At 43.9% G+C, this 17,912-nt stretch overlaps 1 protein-coding gene across 6 annotated transcripts in view; it reads left to right on the top strand.

Annotated features, from left to right (window-relative positions):
* dop (microtubule-associated serine/threonine (MAST) protein kinase dop) overlaps window positions 1-17,912 on the top strand; it is a 384,316-nt gene that overhangs the window by 323,755 nt on the left and 42,649 nt on the right. For all 6 annotated transcript variants that reach the window (XM_089551564.1, XM_089551572.1, XM_089551581.1 and 3 more), the window contains one exon: window positions 9,932-9,960. In XM_089551564.1, the coding sequence (XP_089407690.1) occupies window positions 9,932-9,960 (29 nt within the window). The remainder of the gene's footprint in view (window positions 1-9,931; window positions 9,961-17,912) is intronic.

Raw genomic sequence — 17,912 nt, forward strand, 5'->3', positions numbered from 1 at the left:
AGGATACACGGATGAAAAGCGGACCCTGTGGCCTGGGAACTTTTGACCAACCCTGTACATCTTCAGCTTTCCATGTTTTTCCATTATGACAGCTGTTTTATGGGAAACATGTTAAATGTTTGAAGTCTCAATAAGAGGATGGAAGTTTTAGCACTAATTTCTTGCAGATTTCAGATTATTCATTGTCTGGTTTCTAGGTGTTATACTATATAGCACAGAAAGTGTTTGTATGTGGTGGTTGTAGGAGCACATCATGGTGGAAACAAGCCTAAAAAAACTAACGGTTTTTTCACACTCATCCTATCAGTCTATTGATCTGTTTCTGGCCTCGTCATTTCCCCTCTTTGTAGCTCGAAAGGATGTTCGTCACGTGGACTTTGTGATTCGTCTTCACAGAATGATGCTGTAACATTCTTGTGCCATTTCACCTTCCGCTTAAGAAATGGCATTGGAAAAAAAAAAAAAGCGCAGAGCATTGCTCTGTCCCTGAGTGTCGTTGCCCAGAAGCTCTGAGCTTCTGGCAAATTTATTCTTGGGGGATCTTGGTACAGCACCTGGGTGAAGAAAGCGTCCGTTGCTTCGTGACTACTTTTCTTGTCTTTGCATCTGTGTCTGCGGCGGAGAATGAACTTGGCACACACAGGTTGTCACATGGCTCCACAGGCTGCCAAGAAATGCAGCGCTCCTGCTTTTCTTCTGGCTGATTTTTGCTCTCCTTACTCTTTTTTATATTTATTTGTTTACTTTTGTGTATCCCAGGCCCTCATCAGGGTTCATGCAGGAGAGGTTCACAATGTACGTAAAAGAATCGGTCATTGCACAGTGTGCAGCCGTGGTGGGGATATTTTTTATTTCATCCAGGGCTTCTCTGTCCTATTACAGCCTGTCATGTCTGCAGCATTCCTCTTCAAGGGCTATTTTAAAAGGGGCTTTGTTAGCGCCAAGTAAATTGGCATGGCTGCCAACTTATTGTCTTCTTGTACAGGGTGTCCCAGCAAAAATGGATCAAGATTAACAAAAAGCCAACCTGTATATGTGCATGTGCACATGTGTGTTCATGCAGAACTGCAAGGGAACATCACAGTTCTTTAATCTAGTACAACTCTTGCTGCCTCAGATTTTAAAAGGGCACAACTGGCTTAAAAATTAAGTTATTTTAATATAGCAAACGTAGCTACTGTGCATCTTATTGGGATGGCAGTTGGGTGTATGGTTCTCTCAGCACCCCGAAACATGCCTTTGTGGCAGTATTTACGGTTTATTATTATTGTGTTTACTTAACCTCATTATGCCCAAGTTATGAAAGCGTGGCATTGTAAACGTAAAAAAACGTAAAACGTTAGTTCTCTCCGTATTGTACGTGATGTGCAACGCAAGGCATTGGAGGTTTGATTCCCGCATGTTTTATCTTCTCAGGACGTTGAGCTCCTACTTTGCAGCTGTTCTCTTGAGGGGTTCACATGCCGTTCGCCCTGGTAATCTGTTATGCCTAAGGACCCCGCAAGAAAAGGGCTTCGGAATTTGGAGTTGCATCAGTACTTCATCTTTTCCGAGCGCTGTGGAGATTTCCACCACTTGTCTGCGCGAGCATAGTCACATAGCAGCAACAGCTGAGATGTCCCGATGTCAAAGGCAGCGACTTTGCTGTCGTCACGAGCTAATGTCATCTTGAATTCTTTTTTTGCTCATGCATACACGCTTGTTAAAAGTCCGCAATGTTTGAAGAGAGCGCAGCACTTAAAAAAAGTGAGCTTTCTTTTGCTCATTATGGTGTAGCATGCTGTATTTCATGTGGAATTTTTTTTTAAATACGTGTGCATGGACATCAAATTTAATGGACATCAATTTTAGTGTAATAACAAATTTAACATGAATCGAGAGGTCATTTGGGAGAGTAAAGTGGAAACCAAGTCAGAAATGGAACTGAGCGGTTAATTTTTTGTTAAGCGCTAACTTTATGCGTTATAAATGCATCTATAAATCTTTTGCGAAGTGTTTCGTGTAATAACACTTCGTGTGGAAACAAGTTAAAATGATTGATGAGGGTGCCATTATGATTGTACATTTATTGTTAAGAACGCATTTATGTGTTCCTTAAGGAAGGTTGCGCAGTTTTTTATAAGCAAAAATGTGTGTGTGGTTCTTCAATACATAAAAGAAAACCTTGTGAAGTCTGTGCTATTACAGCGTTTGCACAACCCCAATTAAGCCAGTTTCTGACTTGGCTTTTCTTGAAAACGACTTATGACATCTGGGCATCATGAAATGTCATCCTTCTGTCTGGTTGGGCTTCATGCAAAAACATTACGTCAGCATTGTTCTTCCATCCTCATACTGCTATTTAGCAGCCTTCTGGTTGCCATGTACAATATAAACAATTTTGTAATGTTTGCTGGCAGTAGACTTTGATGTGTGGACTAGTTTGGCAGGAACTCACTTATTTCATCCACAGATGTTCAAGAACCTTGTCAATGCTTCAGAATCTTGCTTTCATCTGTATTTCCTCGCAGTAATGCTTGTTTGTGGGTTTATCAAGTTATCATATTTTCTCTTATAATGAACGAATGCGCCATTTTTGTTGCCAAAATATAAATTTTTGTTAATATGTAACCCCGTTTAACGCATGCCACCCAAAGTTCTCGGAAAGTTTCGGGTGAAAAAAGTGCAGTTATTGACATGTGATTTAGTACGCTGTTGTACAGGGGCACAGTGCATTGAAGAAGCTGTAAGCCACACTTGATTAGGATACGTACGTTAACTTCGTTTGTGGGTATAAATTTAGATTACTGCTTTTTAACATTTCTTCAAATGGATATGAATTGTTGTCTAACTGCAGGAAATAGTTGTAAAAGCATGAAAGCCTTTCCAGTGTTTGCTCTCTGTATTCATTCAAATGAAACCAAGCAAAGCTTCGGGATTGAAAGAAGATGAAGGAAGAATGAGGAAAAAGTTTAGTCGACTCTCATATAATCGACTGAAAATCACATCTGCTTCAACCCAGTCAAAGCCAACCCATTGAAAGCTGCCTTATGCCATACGAAGTACTTGGCTGCTTGGCTATATTCACCATTCAAAAAGCCACCGCAGTGGCTCAGCGGCTATGGTGCTCGGCTGCTGACCCAAAAGACGCGGGTTCGATCCCGGCCGCGGCGGCTAGAATTTCTTTGGAGGAGAAATTCTAGAGGCCCGTGTACTGTGCGATGTCAGTGCACGTTAAAGAACCCCAGGTGGTCGAAATTTCCGGAGCCCTCCACTACGGCGTCTCTCATAGCCATAGTCGCTTTGGGACGTTAAACCCCATAAACCAAACCAAACCAATCACCATTCAAAAACTTGAACATGTTTTTATGTATTCGTTTTTGTTTTTCATGCATTTGGTTGCTGTAGGTGAAGCCGTACTCTCAGGCTGTGTCGCCTCTATTCTTCGCGAGGTGTCACTGTGTGTCCAGACAAGCCCTCTGTGCTGTCCTGTATGCGCTTGGCGGCTGGGGACAATAGTTGTGTCACTCTTTTGTTGGGTTGTAGGAGCTTTGTTTGCTCAGGTGTCCGTGCGATCAGGCCTCTTTGTGTGGGTGTGTCGTGGCTTTGGAGGCGCGGATGGTTGTTTTTGCTCTCGGAAACAAGTGGAGGGATGAAGATTATTTACGTTGTTTGTTCTGAACCTTTTTCCTTGACTGACTGTGATGACTCACTGGTTACGGCATTCAGCCGCTGAGCTCGAGGACGTGGGATTGAATCCTTGTTGCAGCAGCCACATTTTGATGGAGGCGAACTGCAGAAATGCCCATGTGCTGTGCGATGTCACTGCACTTTGGATGAGCTCGTGCAGTGGAAATTAATCCGGAGCCCTTAAAGGGGCCCAGAAACACAATCTTAGTTAACTGTTTTGCCTGTTGATTGCATACAGTGAGTTATAATGGTGCTATTAGCGTCGGTAATACCGCGTACATTCCGTTTTTTAATATTTTAATGTCCTCCCAAAAACAACTTCATGGCTCTGATGGTGTCGCCACACAGTGGCGGGTTTTTAGCAGCGGATATGACATCACCTGGCGCGAGCTTGATGACCGGACAAACAGTAAATATACTGCAAATTGTGTGAATAAATAGAGACACATTTTGTTACCTGTCTGTGTTTTATATTAGATCAACAAAAACAATTTGTTTGTCTTAGATAAAAGCCCTGCAAAGCAAGTAAAATAAAAATACACCACCAGGGGCGCTCTGGCATGGAAACGACGCTGCCAGTCTCACAGAGAGCAGGCAACCATGGAGTACAAACTTCCGCGACGTGCTCTGGCTGGCTGTTTTGATTGGTGGCGCCAGGTGCTGTCATTGGGAGAGCGAAATAGGAGTGGGAAGCCCCGCCAAAATCGAGTTGAGGGCAGCGTTTTGTTTGCTTGTATTTTGAAATTTCTTCACTGAATAACTCCCGTTCCTGTGCACCGATTCCTGTAATTCTTTTTAAGTCAGCATCTGTGTGACATAAAGAACCCACCTGAAGTTTAGCCGGTATCCCCCCAAGCAGTGTTTCGCAGCCCCTTTAACTCTATAGCTCTCAGGCGTACAAATAGTTTCAGGAAGTTTTTGGTGCACATGCTGTTGTATACTCTCTTTTTACTTATTGCTGGGAGCAAGTAGGAAACTGTCATGCCATGATTTCCACACAGGCAGTAATATTATTCATAAATAGAGTGTGACATTTACTAGTCCCCCCCCCCCTTTTTTTTCATAATCATAAAATCATGGAGGTTGCAGTGCTATGTTCTTCTAATTTGATTGTAGTTGAGAAATTGGTTTCAGCTCAGTTTCGAAAATACAGTTAAGGTCATACATCTCTGTAGAACAGCTGTTGCTACCAAAAGTTTAGAAGCCTGTCTACTGTGGCAGCACTGTCACATTCCATTGTCTGTGGGCCGTTTTGATTGACTGGCACAGCTCGTTTTAAAGCAGTCATTCGACTACATTTTTCTTCCTCAGTATTGGCCAGAGTATCTCAGAGTATGTGAAAGTATGTGGAAAGAAAACGAATTCAAATAGGACTGTTAAGTTAGCATTCCAGAAAACTTTAATGTGTCTGCTTCAGAGTCTGTTTGAGGCGGTTAACTGCTTCTCAAATGATGCTGACATGAATTGTAGCTTGTTATTTTCGGCCAGTGTGAACACTTTGCACTGAACAGCCAAAGAAATGGAGCTGCTACGTTTGCTATGGAACAAGAAATTGTTGCCAAAAAGGTGCTCGCCAGTCACTGAATGAATTTTTACCGGTCAATAAATCAGTGTTCCTTTAACTTTGCTTTTTGGCCCTATGAAGTGGCCTTGAATTTTGCATTACAATTCCTGCACAACCCTAATGTGTTTAATGGAAACAATAATTGTGGCCCTAATTATTGAATGATACTGTTTTGTTCTAATGACTTTGCCAGACCTTCGTCCTGTGTAACGTCCGCTCTGTCTGATTTCTGGTTTCAGTAATGGAATGCGTGTGTTCGGACATGTCTTAGGTCGAGCCGAAATTGTGGGCAGCTTTCAGTTCGCTTTTCACTTTCGCGGCTTCTATCCGCTAGACACTTCTGATGCACTGCTTCAGTGCAAAGCTCTCATTTTTTGTTTGCTCTGGCGGCAGTTCTCTCTGAGCGTGGGCTGGATTGCCATTTGCAGCTTGTCTGGCCAAAATGTCAGGCAGCATTTTTATGGGGTTCGCAGGTGGCTTCATCCTGAAAGAGTGCGCTGTAGCGGATTCCTACTATTTTTCACTGTTTTGTCAGTCTCTGTTTTGAGATCGTTGGCTTGTAAAGTAAGTTTGCCACATGAATCATTCTGGCACAGAATGGAGACTGTGAGGAGAAAAATAACAAGTGCAGAAAGCAGGTGTATTGTAGACATGTTCCCTGAACAAAATTGGAGCATAATCATCATCATCAGCCTGGCTACATCCACTACAGGACATATAGTGCCTTCTCTCATTGACTTCCAATTAATCCTATCCTGGCACACTTCCTAATCTCATCCGTCCATCTTCAACCCATCTTGATCTCAGCTGCGCTTGCCTTCTCTTGAAATCTATGGAGCAGACTAAACTGTTTAATAATAAATAATATTAGCCCTTTTTGATCAGCTGTAGTTTCCCCACTGATTACCGCTCCGGTCACCATTTTTATGAGCCTTCTAGCCCCTCGTAAGGAAAGTGAATGCCGTTTGGCGACTTGGTTATAAGCATTTAATTACAGCATTTTTTCTGATTTGGTGTCTCCTCAGCGGAACTTCACCAGAGTGTGGTGTTTTTCGAAGCACTCTCGATTATGTCTTCATCGCTATGTTGCACTGTGGCATTGAAGGAGGCACGTAGTCATTCTTATCACTGAAGTTGTCCTCATGTTCCGAAAAACCATTTGACAACTTTCCGTAAAAATGACTGGTGGGATGGAATCAATGACGCAAAGTTTTCACGCCGTTTCAGGGCCTCCAAGACCACATGATCAAAATATATTTTTGCACCAGTATCATGCTGCCATCCCTCTAGGTAAAAACGAAATGTGCAGTGTACAGGCTACAGCCGTTGCTGTCAAAGGCCATACCATTTTCACTACAGGTGGCCACAAAATGTCGTGTCAGGCAATGCCCGACCGCTGACTGGGTGTGCACTGTCAGGCAATGCCCAACAGGTAAAGGGTTAAGCAACTTAGTGGCAGTGTCAAAACGGCAGCATACTTTACTATGTTTTACACACTATTTTCAGACTCTCATGACCTCTTCAATTGTGGTCTGCACGATGTTTAGTTAGCACCATGTTTAAAATTAGGTTTTAAAGCTATATTGATACTATTTTCTAAGCTACCGATCTAGGCTGTCAACACAGAATAAGGTGCCACTGATCATCTTATTCTGTGTTGATATCAGCCTGTTCAGCTGATCCCTTTTTTTTTTTTTTGCATTAGCTGTACTTCGTGATAATTAAACGTGGCCAAGCCACATTTTATGTGACTGTTTGACCAAACTGCACAACCTGTGCAGGTCATGAGCACTAATAATAAGATAATTTTTCAGGCAAGTTCTCACTTCATGAAATTCCACATAGTTCATGCATTGATTGAGCAATGTTGTTGCCAGTACCTGTGGTTTTCTGGATTCAGCTTGCTAAATGAAACTTGGCATGGTGTGGCTGAATGTGTGTGAATTATGCTCCCATGTCATTTTAGCGCTTAATATTAAGAGTCGAGCTACGTTGTAATGCCTTCTAGGTCTGCTAGAGTCAGCATAGAGCAATACTCCTGACATATTAGTGCGTGGCCTGGGTGCAGTCTCGTCTGGCTCCGGACATTCCACGCAGTCATAAAGAAAACAAAAAGGTCTATAACCCATGTCACCTGTGGCCTTAGGAGAGGTCTCAGGTGAAACAGTGTAAGCCCTCTCTTTTTTTGTTCTTGGAGAGCAGTAGCAACCAATCAACATTCCATTTCCTACTTCTTATTAATCCTGACAAGCATGCCCACAGGCCTTCCTAAAAAGCGGGCTGTTACAAAAGAGATATTTAGGAATGTTTTCTCTTTCAAAACAAGCAAGTACCTAGCTTTCAGGTACGACCCCCTATGATCCGAAAGGGATATTTATGAGTGTTTTCTCTTCCAAAACAAGCATCTAGCTTTTAGGTTCGACCCCTAATGGGTTCTTTCTTCGGGGTCTCCAGTGGTGATGAATGGAAACTTTCAACCTTCGGCTTTTTTTAATCTGTTTGCAATGCGTGTCATTATTCAGGCTAAGGAATTCTAGCTGTACACACGAAAAAGAAGAAAAACGAGAGACAGGAAACTGAATTTGTTGATCCGTGCAGTTCCTGTTTCTTCTCCTGCGGAGCAGACGGGGCAAGTAGCGTTTCACTTCGCTTCGCCGTTGTTTGAATTCCTGCGCGCTTTGTTTCTCTTTAAGTTTCAGCCATAGCCCTGCCATTGGCACGGTTTACTTTGTTTGTGTGGGCCCCTTCCAACTTGAGCCGCATCGCCGACCCTTGGTCAGACCCTCGTCCATCAAGTCTGGGGTGCAGGGGTCCCTTCTCTCCATCCTTCGCTCCATCGCGCTGTCGTGTGCAGACCTGATAAGTTAGGAAAAGAGGGCGAGGGGTGTGTCTGTGTGTGTGGGGGGGGTTGTCTTGTGCACAGAGTCGAACGGAAAAACAAACCTCTCTGTGCCGAGGGCAAACTGCCAGGAACAGTTCTGTGGAGCAAGGCAGGGCCAGGGGCCCCTTGCAGTAGTGGCCCGGAAGGTTTTTTTTTTTGGCTTTCGTCTCGTGTCTTCCTTTCTCCTGGGGCTCATCCTCGGTTGGGTGCTGCTGGCACGTGTGCTTTTGAAGCGAAACACTTCGTAAGACGTATAGAAACCCCCCACGTGCCTGCCGGTTATGCCTGATTTATGAAGGTTAGCGAGGTGAAACATGAAGTTGCAGTACGGTGCAAAGGTATTGCCAGTGCGCTGAACTGATAGGTGTGGCTTGATTTTCGTTTCGCTTCATTTTGTTACTCTCGGGGCCAGTCAGACGTTATAGAGAGGAGTGGGAATATAATAAGAAAATAAACAGAAAATTGAAAAAAAAAGAGTGGTTACAGTACACAAGTAGAAACAGCATCCTTGAATTTTAAATGGCCTATAATGGTGACGATGGAGGAGCAAGAAAATGAACAGAAGATAAAAAAAGAGTGGTTACAATAAATAAGTAGAAACAGCATCCTTGAGTTTTACATGGTCCATAATGGTGACGACGGAGGAGGGCTGGTCGTTACAATCCGAGGCAGTTTTTGGGACAAAGGAGCTTATGAACTGGTCAGTCCTGCACTGTGGAACATGAACCTTTAGGTGGTGATCTCTGTGAGACAATGTGTGCATTGGAGGAGTAAACTTTTAAGTAAAAAATAGTAAAAAAGCTTTTCAGCTTGCAGTCCTCTTTAACACTCTTCCTTAACTTCTGGTTAACTTCTCGATACAGCTTGTCTAGAGGCATTATGTGTTGTAGCTCTTATTCCTCGCACAAAAAGCAGCAACATGGGACACTTTCTTTAACATTTTTATTAAGCATATCGTGCTGCCTGTCTGCAGCTAGATTCGCAGATTCATGATGGCTTGTAGAAGCTGATGCAAAGCTAATGCACATAACAGCAGAAAATGCTTGCTGTTCATGCATAATGTTTGTAACAGCACGCATAAAAAATATATTGTGCTTGCTACCTGTTATCTGATTGTTTCAGCTTCAGGTGTGATAGAGGTTCTAATGTGTACAGTTCAATGGGGCACTCTAAAAGCTTTTAACGCCTTCAGCAAGAGCTGATGACTGGCAAGCACAACCTTGCCTTTTATGTGTGCCGTGCTTTAGCGTGGCCAGTAGACACTAAATATACTAGTCGTGCAAGCAGTTTAAACTGCGTGGGCAGGACTTGATTGTTCTTGTTCTTTTCTTAATGTTATCTTTGCAACCAGTTGAGCTGGCACATTTTTTGTGGTCATTTTTCTTCACGGCTCTTAAGAGCAAGAATGTTTCCACCCTTTTTGTTTTGTTTACCCTGGTTAAACAGTGAGTCACTTGAGAGGTCAAGAGAGCTAGACTCAATGGCAGTTTGTTTACCCCGCTTATCAGTGGAGCAAATTCGCTCCCTCACTTCCTATTGTCACCCCCCTCCCTGTCTGCGGTTATCACTGGCAACCCCTCCACCGTAATGGGCCGGCCCCACGAGGCTCAGGTTCGTGCCCGCATGGGAGGAAGTGATGTTGTGACCCCGAGATAAAGGGGAGGCAGCGCACTGCATCACCTGACTGATATGACGCAGTCCAGTGCTGCTGCCAGTTAATGTTGAGTGTCTGCTGCGAAGCGCTTGTGGCCTCAGCTTTTTTTCCTTATCTCGCTAAACATCTTCGTTCTCTCTTTTTCCCCCCTCTCTTTTTGCAGAAGGAGCTCAATGTCTCCAGACGAGGAAGGTGAGTGTGCTTTTGCTTATCTCGCTCTCTGTATTTTTATTTTACCCTCTCCCTCGGCACGCAGGAGTGCCCTGGGAGTTGAGGGGTGGGAGAGAGGGTAGGATGCACTTGCTGCTCGCAGCATCGTGTCTCCTCTTACCCTGCTGGTTTACGGGTTGTCTGGCTGTCCCTCGCTAAGTGGGCCGGGGTGATAAGAAAATAGGATAAGAAAGTGGCGGGGTCTTCAGGGCTCTTGCCGAGGAGGTTGTGAGTGTGTTGGTGGTGTTGTTAATTGCACCATCGTGCTTACTAGAGCGTTCCTGACCTGCCCTGTGAGGCGGCTGGCCATTCACAAGGGGCAGGTATCCACAATTAGAGCACTTGGCATGTTATGCCTGGCATGTTATACCTGACGAGCTGCTAGGGCTCCTCTTATCGAGGCATTGCAAGTGTACTGCTAAGTGCAACTTGTGCCCTTTTCTACGGGTAGCCGCTGCGTTGGCTCAGTGGTTACAGCACTCTTCGGCTGCTATCCCGAAAGACGCGGGTTCGATTCCGGCCGCGGTGGTCGAATTTTGATGGAGGTGAAATTCTAGAGCCCGTGTATGACGCGTTGTCAGTGCACGTTAAAGAACCCCGGGTGGTCGAAATTTCCGGAGCCCTTCACTTTGGCGTCCCTCGTAGCCTGGTCGCTTTGGAGCGTTAAACCCCGTAAAACCAACCAATCTTTATTCATTAATTAATTTATTTATTTACAAAAGTCTCAAAATGAAGTATGCCATTATGGAAACATGTAAACTGTTGTCATTGAAGAAAAATAAATAGAACGGTAGAAATTAATAGCAGAAACATGCTTACATGGTTAATGACGAGACAAAGGTAAGGGCTTGTGGAGGTATGGATTCAGGTCCCACTCATTTGGCATGTGGTAGTCTTTCCTTCTAATCTGCACAAAATTGTTTTCCTATCTAAAATGATTACACATCTAATTTTCCTGTTAACCAACACCGCCATGGAAAAATAGTAATATTCCTCTGTGCTCTCTTTGGTTTTAGTGGCTGTTGCGTTCTTTTGCGGTAACTGGTTAGAGTTCCTAGAACTAAGCCCTTTTGACCAGAGTTTTATGTTAAACTTGTTTCTCCAGGTGGGTCTGATTTTAGTCTTGTAAACTCGCCAGCATATGCCGCAACATTACCCATTGGCTTAACATTTGTCGGCGTGTCAGCTTTAACTCTCCGAACGAGGAGCTAAAGAATTGCGCTCTTCTGTTCTGGCATCCTGCCTGGAATGTGGCGATTATAGCCAAAGCATTTACGTCAGGCCATTAGCTCTTTCCTTTTTTATTTTTCTCGCTTTTTACTAGCCTGGTCTTTACCCTTACCTGCCTGAACCCATGGAAGAGGGTCACCTCTGTGTGCAGTTTCTTATCACTTTTTTTTTTTTAATGATTCAAACGGTTTAAGTACGAAGCACCCTTTTTTTTGGTTTAAGTACGAAGCACCCTTCTTGCGGCGGTTCTTTCTCGGCTGTCTCGGCTCCGCGGTGGAAAGATTTAGTGTGGTCAGGAGTGGGAGGCGTTCCAGTGCCTGTCGCGACAGCGGCGTAAAGAAGCTAAGTTTCGCAACAGTCCCAAGGGGTCGGGTAGATTTGCTGTTGGTGTGCCCGCGGGCAGATTAGTTGCCTCATACGCCCTAGTGTGACCTCGCAACCGGTCCTCTCTCACGTCAATGGGAACGTCCACCTATGAGGCCTTACCCAGGGCCCCCGTTTTTTTTGGCACTCTTGAAGAGGGGGGGGGGGGGTTGTATTGCTCCTCTAAGCATGGGATTCTTAGCAGGGACGTCGTTTCAAACTCAAACTCATGCTTGGGTTGCACCGAACTGCATAATGCCTCTCCATTGTTGTAATTAACATCTAATGGATGCCACCCAGGCTTCTACATTTAATACAGTGCACTACGTAAAAGGGCTCAGAACAGTTTTTTTCTTTTTTCCTGAGCTCACTGTGAAAGAAAGCTCTGAAGACTCACTTTTCTTTATTCAAGGTTGATGAGAATGAGAAGCAAACTTCTTCTTGTGACAGAATTTTTGTGTGGTAGCCTCCGACGTATTGCAAGCATACTCACAGTTTCCACATTAGGTTGGTGCAGGTCATTGAAAAGCAGTGTTTCAAGTAATTAGTTTTCACATCTGAAACCACTGCACGCACATGGCACACGTCTCTTTTGCCTTCGTTTCTGTTCGTGTAGGGTTTTTTTTTTTACTTCCATAATCTCGCCTTTTCACTGTTGTCTCTAGTTCTTGCTCATCTCTGCCTGCTTCGTAGTGTTTTATGCTTTATCTTTGCGACACTCACAGCTGGGCTTCATGGTTTGTTAAAACTTGAAAGGGGGGGAAAAAAGTTCCAGGATTTCTCAAGGGCAGCATTTGTCACAGCCACTAGCACCGAAAAAAAAAAAAGTTTCAAAACCTTAACGCTCGTGGCAGTTGCGACCGTCTTTCATGATCTGTTGAAAGTGGAAGAAAATAAAGCGTCGTTAGGGGCTTTTGCGGGTAGTTAATGTTGCCTACGACGACGACGTCATGACGCAGAAAAGGAAGGCACGAGGGGGTCTTCCTCAGTTGCTTTTTAAGGAGCTGCTGTGCTGACCCAGCTGCCAAATGTGGTCCGGGCAGGGAACCACCACGCACGAGAGAGTGAAAGATGGGGGGGAGGTGAGAAGGAGGTTTCAAAGAGCTGTAGGGAGGGAGGGAAAGAGAGAGGGGAAGTGTCGTGGAGGGGAAGGGGAGCCGTAGGGTGGTTGTGGCTAAATTTAGTGCGCTCTTGCTGGGCGGGTGGGTGGATGTGCGCACCTGACTCACCGGCCGAGAGCTGCTCCTTGAATCCTCACATGCTCGCTGTCTCTCTTCGTGCATTGTGCTCTGCTATAATTGGTGCCATTGTCAAGGATGGTTTTGGTTTGTCTTTGCCACTCAGCCGATATGCTCCTTGCCAAATTACAAGGTGCAAAGCAGCTGTTCAGGAGCGGGTGTGACAATTAAAAAGTGTGGAAGAAGCCGTTCTGAGCCCTCCTGCATTTCTCGAGTAGTTGCTGTTATGCTTCACAAACAACTCAAGAGTTATACACTTGCTTGTCCATGACCAGTAGTACGGCACAGTGAGACATATCCTGTGTAGGACTGTGCTCCTGTTTGATGTCTGCCAGCTGATATTTGGCGTGTGGCTTTGTCTGCCATCTGACCAGAGTAGCAAGCTCTGCAGGCATTGAAAAATTGGTGTCAAAATTCATTCGTGTTAGGCTGTAATAAGTTATTCTTCACAAGAAGAACCATGGTTGGTTTAGGTTTATGGGGGTTTAAGGTCCCAAAACGACTCGGGCTATGGCAGTCTGTAATAAGTTATTCTTCACAAGAAGAACCAAGGTTGGTTTAGGTTTATGTTTATGGGGGTTTAACGTCCCAAAACGACTAAGCCTATGAGGGAAACCGTAGTGGAGGGCTCTGGAAATTTCGACCACCTGGGGTTCTTTACTGTGCACTGACATCGCACAATACACGGGCCTCTAGAATTTCGCCTCCATCAAAATTCGACCGCAGCGGCCGGGATAGAACCCGCGTCTTTTGGGTCAAGGTTGGTTAGTGTTGGGATCAGGTTTGCTGAATACTGTATGTCTGGGATAAGCTATTGCATTGAAGGTATTGTATTTTCTTTTTGGTGGCCCTTTTGCCATTTGCTCCAGTAGGGAACAAAATAAATTATTGGAAGTGTCAAAGATGTGCTTAAGGCCAACCTGACTCGTGGTTGGGATTTATCTGTTGTCAGCTAGCTGCACCATTCTCTTTAACATTTCCTATTTTCTGTTTATTTTGATTTACTGGTTATTGTATTCATCTCCCTCTCGCAGTTTCATTCAACCACTGGTTCACTACATTACAAAAGGCTTTCAGCTTTACTCGGCTGTTCACTAGAGTGGTTTAGTTAAGGCATCACTTTACTGAGAAGTGAGTGCGATGAAGACGGTTAGAGAAATTTGACAAATGCAGTGGGAAAACCGTACTCTTCAGGCTTCTCTCCACAGTGGTTTGGTGCAGAACCATAAGCTAGCTTTTAAAAAGAATGTAAAAAGTTTCCTAAATCGTCTTTCTCTAGAATGGTAGTGGTGAATGGGATACGGCTCGCGGCACGTTGAAAATGGAAGGCGAGCTTTCCAAAGCGGGAGAATTTGCGCATCATATCTTTGTGTGAGAGAGTTTCCAGCTGTGTGCGCCACCCACCTCGTCCGTTCTCCGTCGTTGGTTCTTTCTTTTTTCTCTCTTTTTCTGGCCTTTCTCTCTTTTTTTTTCTCACGTGCTCGGCAAGAGTAATGTTCTGCAGCTGGCCTGTCCCACAGCCCTTGAAACTGCACGTTGTTGCTGTAGCTTTGTGAAGCGGGCAATGGGATCGGCAGGTGCTGGTGACATACCTTATTATTTATTTATTTTTATAGTACCACCAAATCATGCCAGCTGCCGGCTCTGGCCATGTACTTGTATTCTTCATTAAAAAAAAAAGAAAAAAGTGAATTTCAGGAGTGAAGGACGAAAACACCACAGGCTTCCTGTTCGTTTTTCTGGCAGCAGTATTTTGGAGGGAAATTGTGTAGTGTGCCACATGTGCTGCTCTGGCAGCCCGCCTGTTTCTGCTTGTGCCCTGGTTTTGGCTTTAGTGGTTTTCGTGCCCAAATACAACATCTGTAGCTTGTGCCAGTGGCTTTCATTTGGACAGAACACAATCAATAAGCTGGCCAGTCATTCATTGTTCTTGGAGAAGTCGTCAGGTTGTCTCACTTTCATCGTATATGTTGACATGCTTGGAGATTGATCAATTCATCATCATCATCAGCCTGACTGCGCCCACTGCAGGGCAAAGGCCTCTCCCATGTCTCTCCAATTAGCCCGGTCCTTTGCCAGTTGTGGCCACCGTGTCCCCGCAAACTTCTTAATTTCATCCGCCCACCTAACTTTCTGCTGCCCTCTGCTACGCTTGCCTTTTCTTTGATTTCACTCCGTTGCCCTTAAGTACCACCGGTTGTCTAGCCTTCGCATTACATGCCCTGCCCAAGCCCATTTCTTCCTCTTGATTTCGGTGTTTGATCTGTGAACAAACCAATTAACTGATCAGTTATGTGCCTTTATTTTGTGTGCATTTACTTCATGTGCTTTGGACTATAAGTATGATTTAAGGGAAGAATTGAAATGGGTATGGGCAGGGCATGTTAATTCGAAGGCAAGATAACCGATGGACCTTTGGGAAACTGATTCCGACAGAGGCAAACTGTATCAGTGGGCGGCAGAAAGTCAGGTGGGTGGATGAGATTAGGAAGTTTGCAGGGATAAGGTGGCCACATTTGTCACAGCGCAGAGGACAGGGTTAATTGGAGGGATTTGGAATGGGCCTTTGTCCTGCAGTGGGTGTAGTCAGGCTGATGATGATGATTATCACAATGCTGCCGTGACAGCAAGAAAGGACCTAATAGTGTGCCTGCATTGGGTTTTGGCTACTTGAACGTGCATAGAAAGGAATTTGGCTGATCAGATGAAGCATGGGAAGCAGTTATAAAATTATGCTTTAATCAGTGCAGCTAATTATCATCACAGTGTGCAGTTAGGGAAGCGTCCAAGATCAAGCAGTCCGTAAGCGCTCTAGGTCAAGTTTTTAGTCTAGGCAGCATGGCAAAATCTGAGTGATTTCTACAGAATATTCGAACATTTGTGAAATGTCCGTGGAGCATGGTTTAACACGCATGAGTATTTTCTGCGCAAAGACATTTTCTCTAGTAGAGCATTGCTATTGCTGCCTTTGGCAGCAATGGTCTTGGCATCTTAGAGAAACTTCCTCAAAATTTACCGCATCCCTTAGTGATAGGTTTGCACATCTCTCTTCGACTGCTTTGTGGGGTCATGTTTCGAATTGGATGATTTGTACAAATATACCTTAGCACTCTCCTCACAGAAGGCTGATGAAACTAGGTTGCCCCCAACGTGCTGAGAGCAGCAGCATTAAAAGATGCTAAATAACTGTCACGCAAATCTTTTATTATTCTTCTCATAATTTTTTATGCTGCTGTATTGTGGTGGCCTCAAGTAATGAGATATTGTAAAAAAATCAGTGTACACAGAAATTTCGTTTGCTTTATTTTTTGTTCCTGTGAACGGAGCATCCTGCATAAGCCTTGGTTAGACTTTATTGCTTTGTCTTCATGGTGTGTCCTGATTATGTAAACTGCTGCATTGTATGACTACTCTTTCTAATTGTTTATTTTACACCAACTACTTAGGGTTTGCAAAACATCCCAAGCTTAACAATAACACCGACTAACCCTAGCAGTTTCTTGCACAGTAGCCAACATACTTAAGTACATTTTCTTCCCTAATATGATTGCGTGTGAAAATCATTACTCACTATTATCCACTCACTATATCCAGACCAAAATTGAGGCGCGTTTTGCATTAGTTGAATATTTTATTTTTGTTTTGCGTCATTGTGTCTGTCAAGGTTTTTTGTTTGTTATGCGAGCATAGCACATCTGCAGTTGCACCCTACAAATGAATATAACTAAATATCAGAGCTGTGCATGGATTATTGCTAATTTGAAAAACCTTGAAATCAAAAGAAGCATGTTATGATCTGCCTTTGAGAGACTGTTACGGGATTTGCCGTTTAACGGATTTGCCATTTGTGTTACGGGATTTGCCGTTTAAAGATTTAACTGCGAATTGTCACAAGGAAAGCTGTGTGACCTAAATACTGATACTGTATTAAAAGTAGTTAACAATGAAGACCAGGTCTAAGTGCATGACGCATTTTTCCTGCCTGTGTGACTGCACAGTGACAGTGAATCACACGTGCCCGGCAGGGGCTCGATGTGTGGTGCACGTAATGGTTGGGTAACCACAGGATACGCAACACGGAAGCAGGTAGAGGTGTTGCGAACAAAGGGGAGCGCAGCTGCCACAGCTGTTGCAACCTCAAAGAATGGTGACGGATTGCCGGTTGATTTGTCACGTGGATTGGAACATCTGCGAAGCCCTCGTAATGCAGTATCCTTGGCACTGTATGTGACCTTGCAAACGAGTGCCCAGTGCATAGTGGTTTCTGCCATCTTGTGGTTAGCATAATAGCTTCATGCACCTTGTTAAGACGTTGGCTTAATGCTAAGCAGTCTGACTGGTTAGTCAGGCTCCTGTGCTGGTTCTCTCTTTGCCCTTAGGCCAGAGGCAGTGGGAATGTTTCCAGAGCACAAATATTAACCCTTCCAGGTTTCATTTATTGTTTTCTTCGAAAACTAATATTTTTCTGCCAAAGTGATATATTCAAGACTGAAAAAAGATGATTTGTTAGTTTTCCAGCGCGAAATACCAGCGGTTAAATTTTTAGAGATGTGCCAAATTTCATACAAAGCGTCGTATTTGATGGAAATAGCAACAGTGAATTACCAGGACTTTTCATGTAAACACCCAGAGAAACATGGAATCAATTTCTGTTTTGAAGGTGCTCAATACGCTTTAATTTGTGAAAACTAAATTGATGTTATTACTGAAAGGCGAAATCTTCCTCCTTAAAAATGCACATAAAACCATCCTACATGGCATATAAAGAAAAACATCCTATTCACGACATCAAGGCTACTGAATTAAGCTGAATTAAAAAAATTAATGCCAGGTGCAACACATTCTCAAAAAAATCTTAGTTTGCTACATGCGTAATTGTGCACAAACCGCTTTCAGGGGTTAACCTATCTGTGACATTCTTAATGTGTTGAGATTCAGTCTGCTAAACAGAGTTAAATGTGAAGTCCAATGATTAGTCTAAGCAGGTGATGATGTGTAACATGTGTGACTACATTTATTGGGCTGGTATTTTTAAGGACTGTTTTCACTCATAAATTTGGTTTAGGGTGCAGTGCAGATGCTTTGTGTCACTTATGAACTCTA

This window comes from Amblyomma mixtum, chromosome 1, assembly GCF_055824585.1.
Source record: "Amblyomma mixtum isolate Tamu chromosome 1, ASM5582458v1, whole genome shotgun sequence".
Lineage (NCBI taxonomy): Eukaryota > Metazoa > Arthropoda > Arachnida > Ixodida > Ixodidae > Amblyomma > Amblyomma mixtum.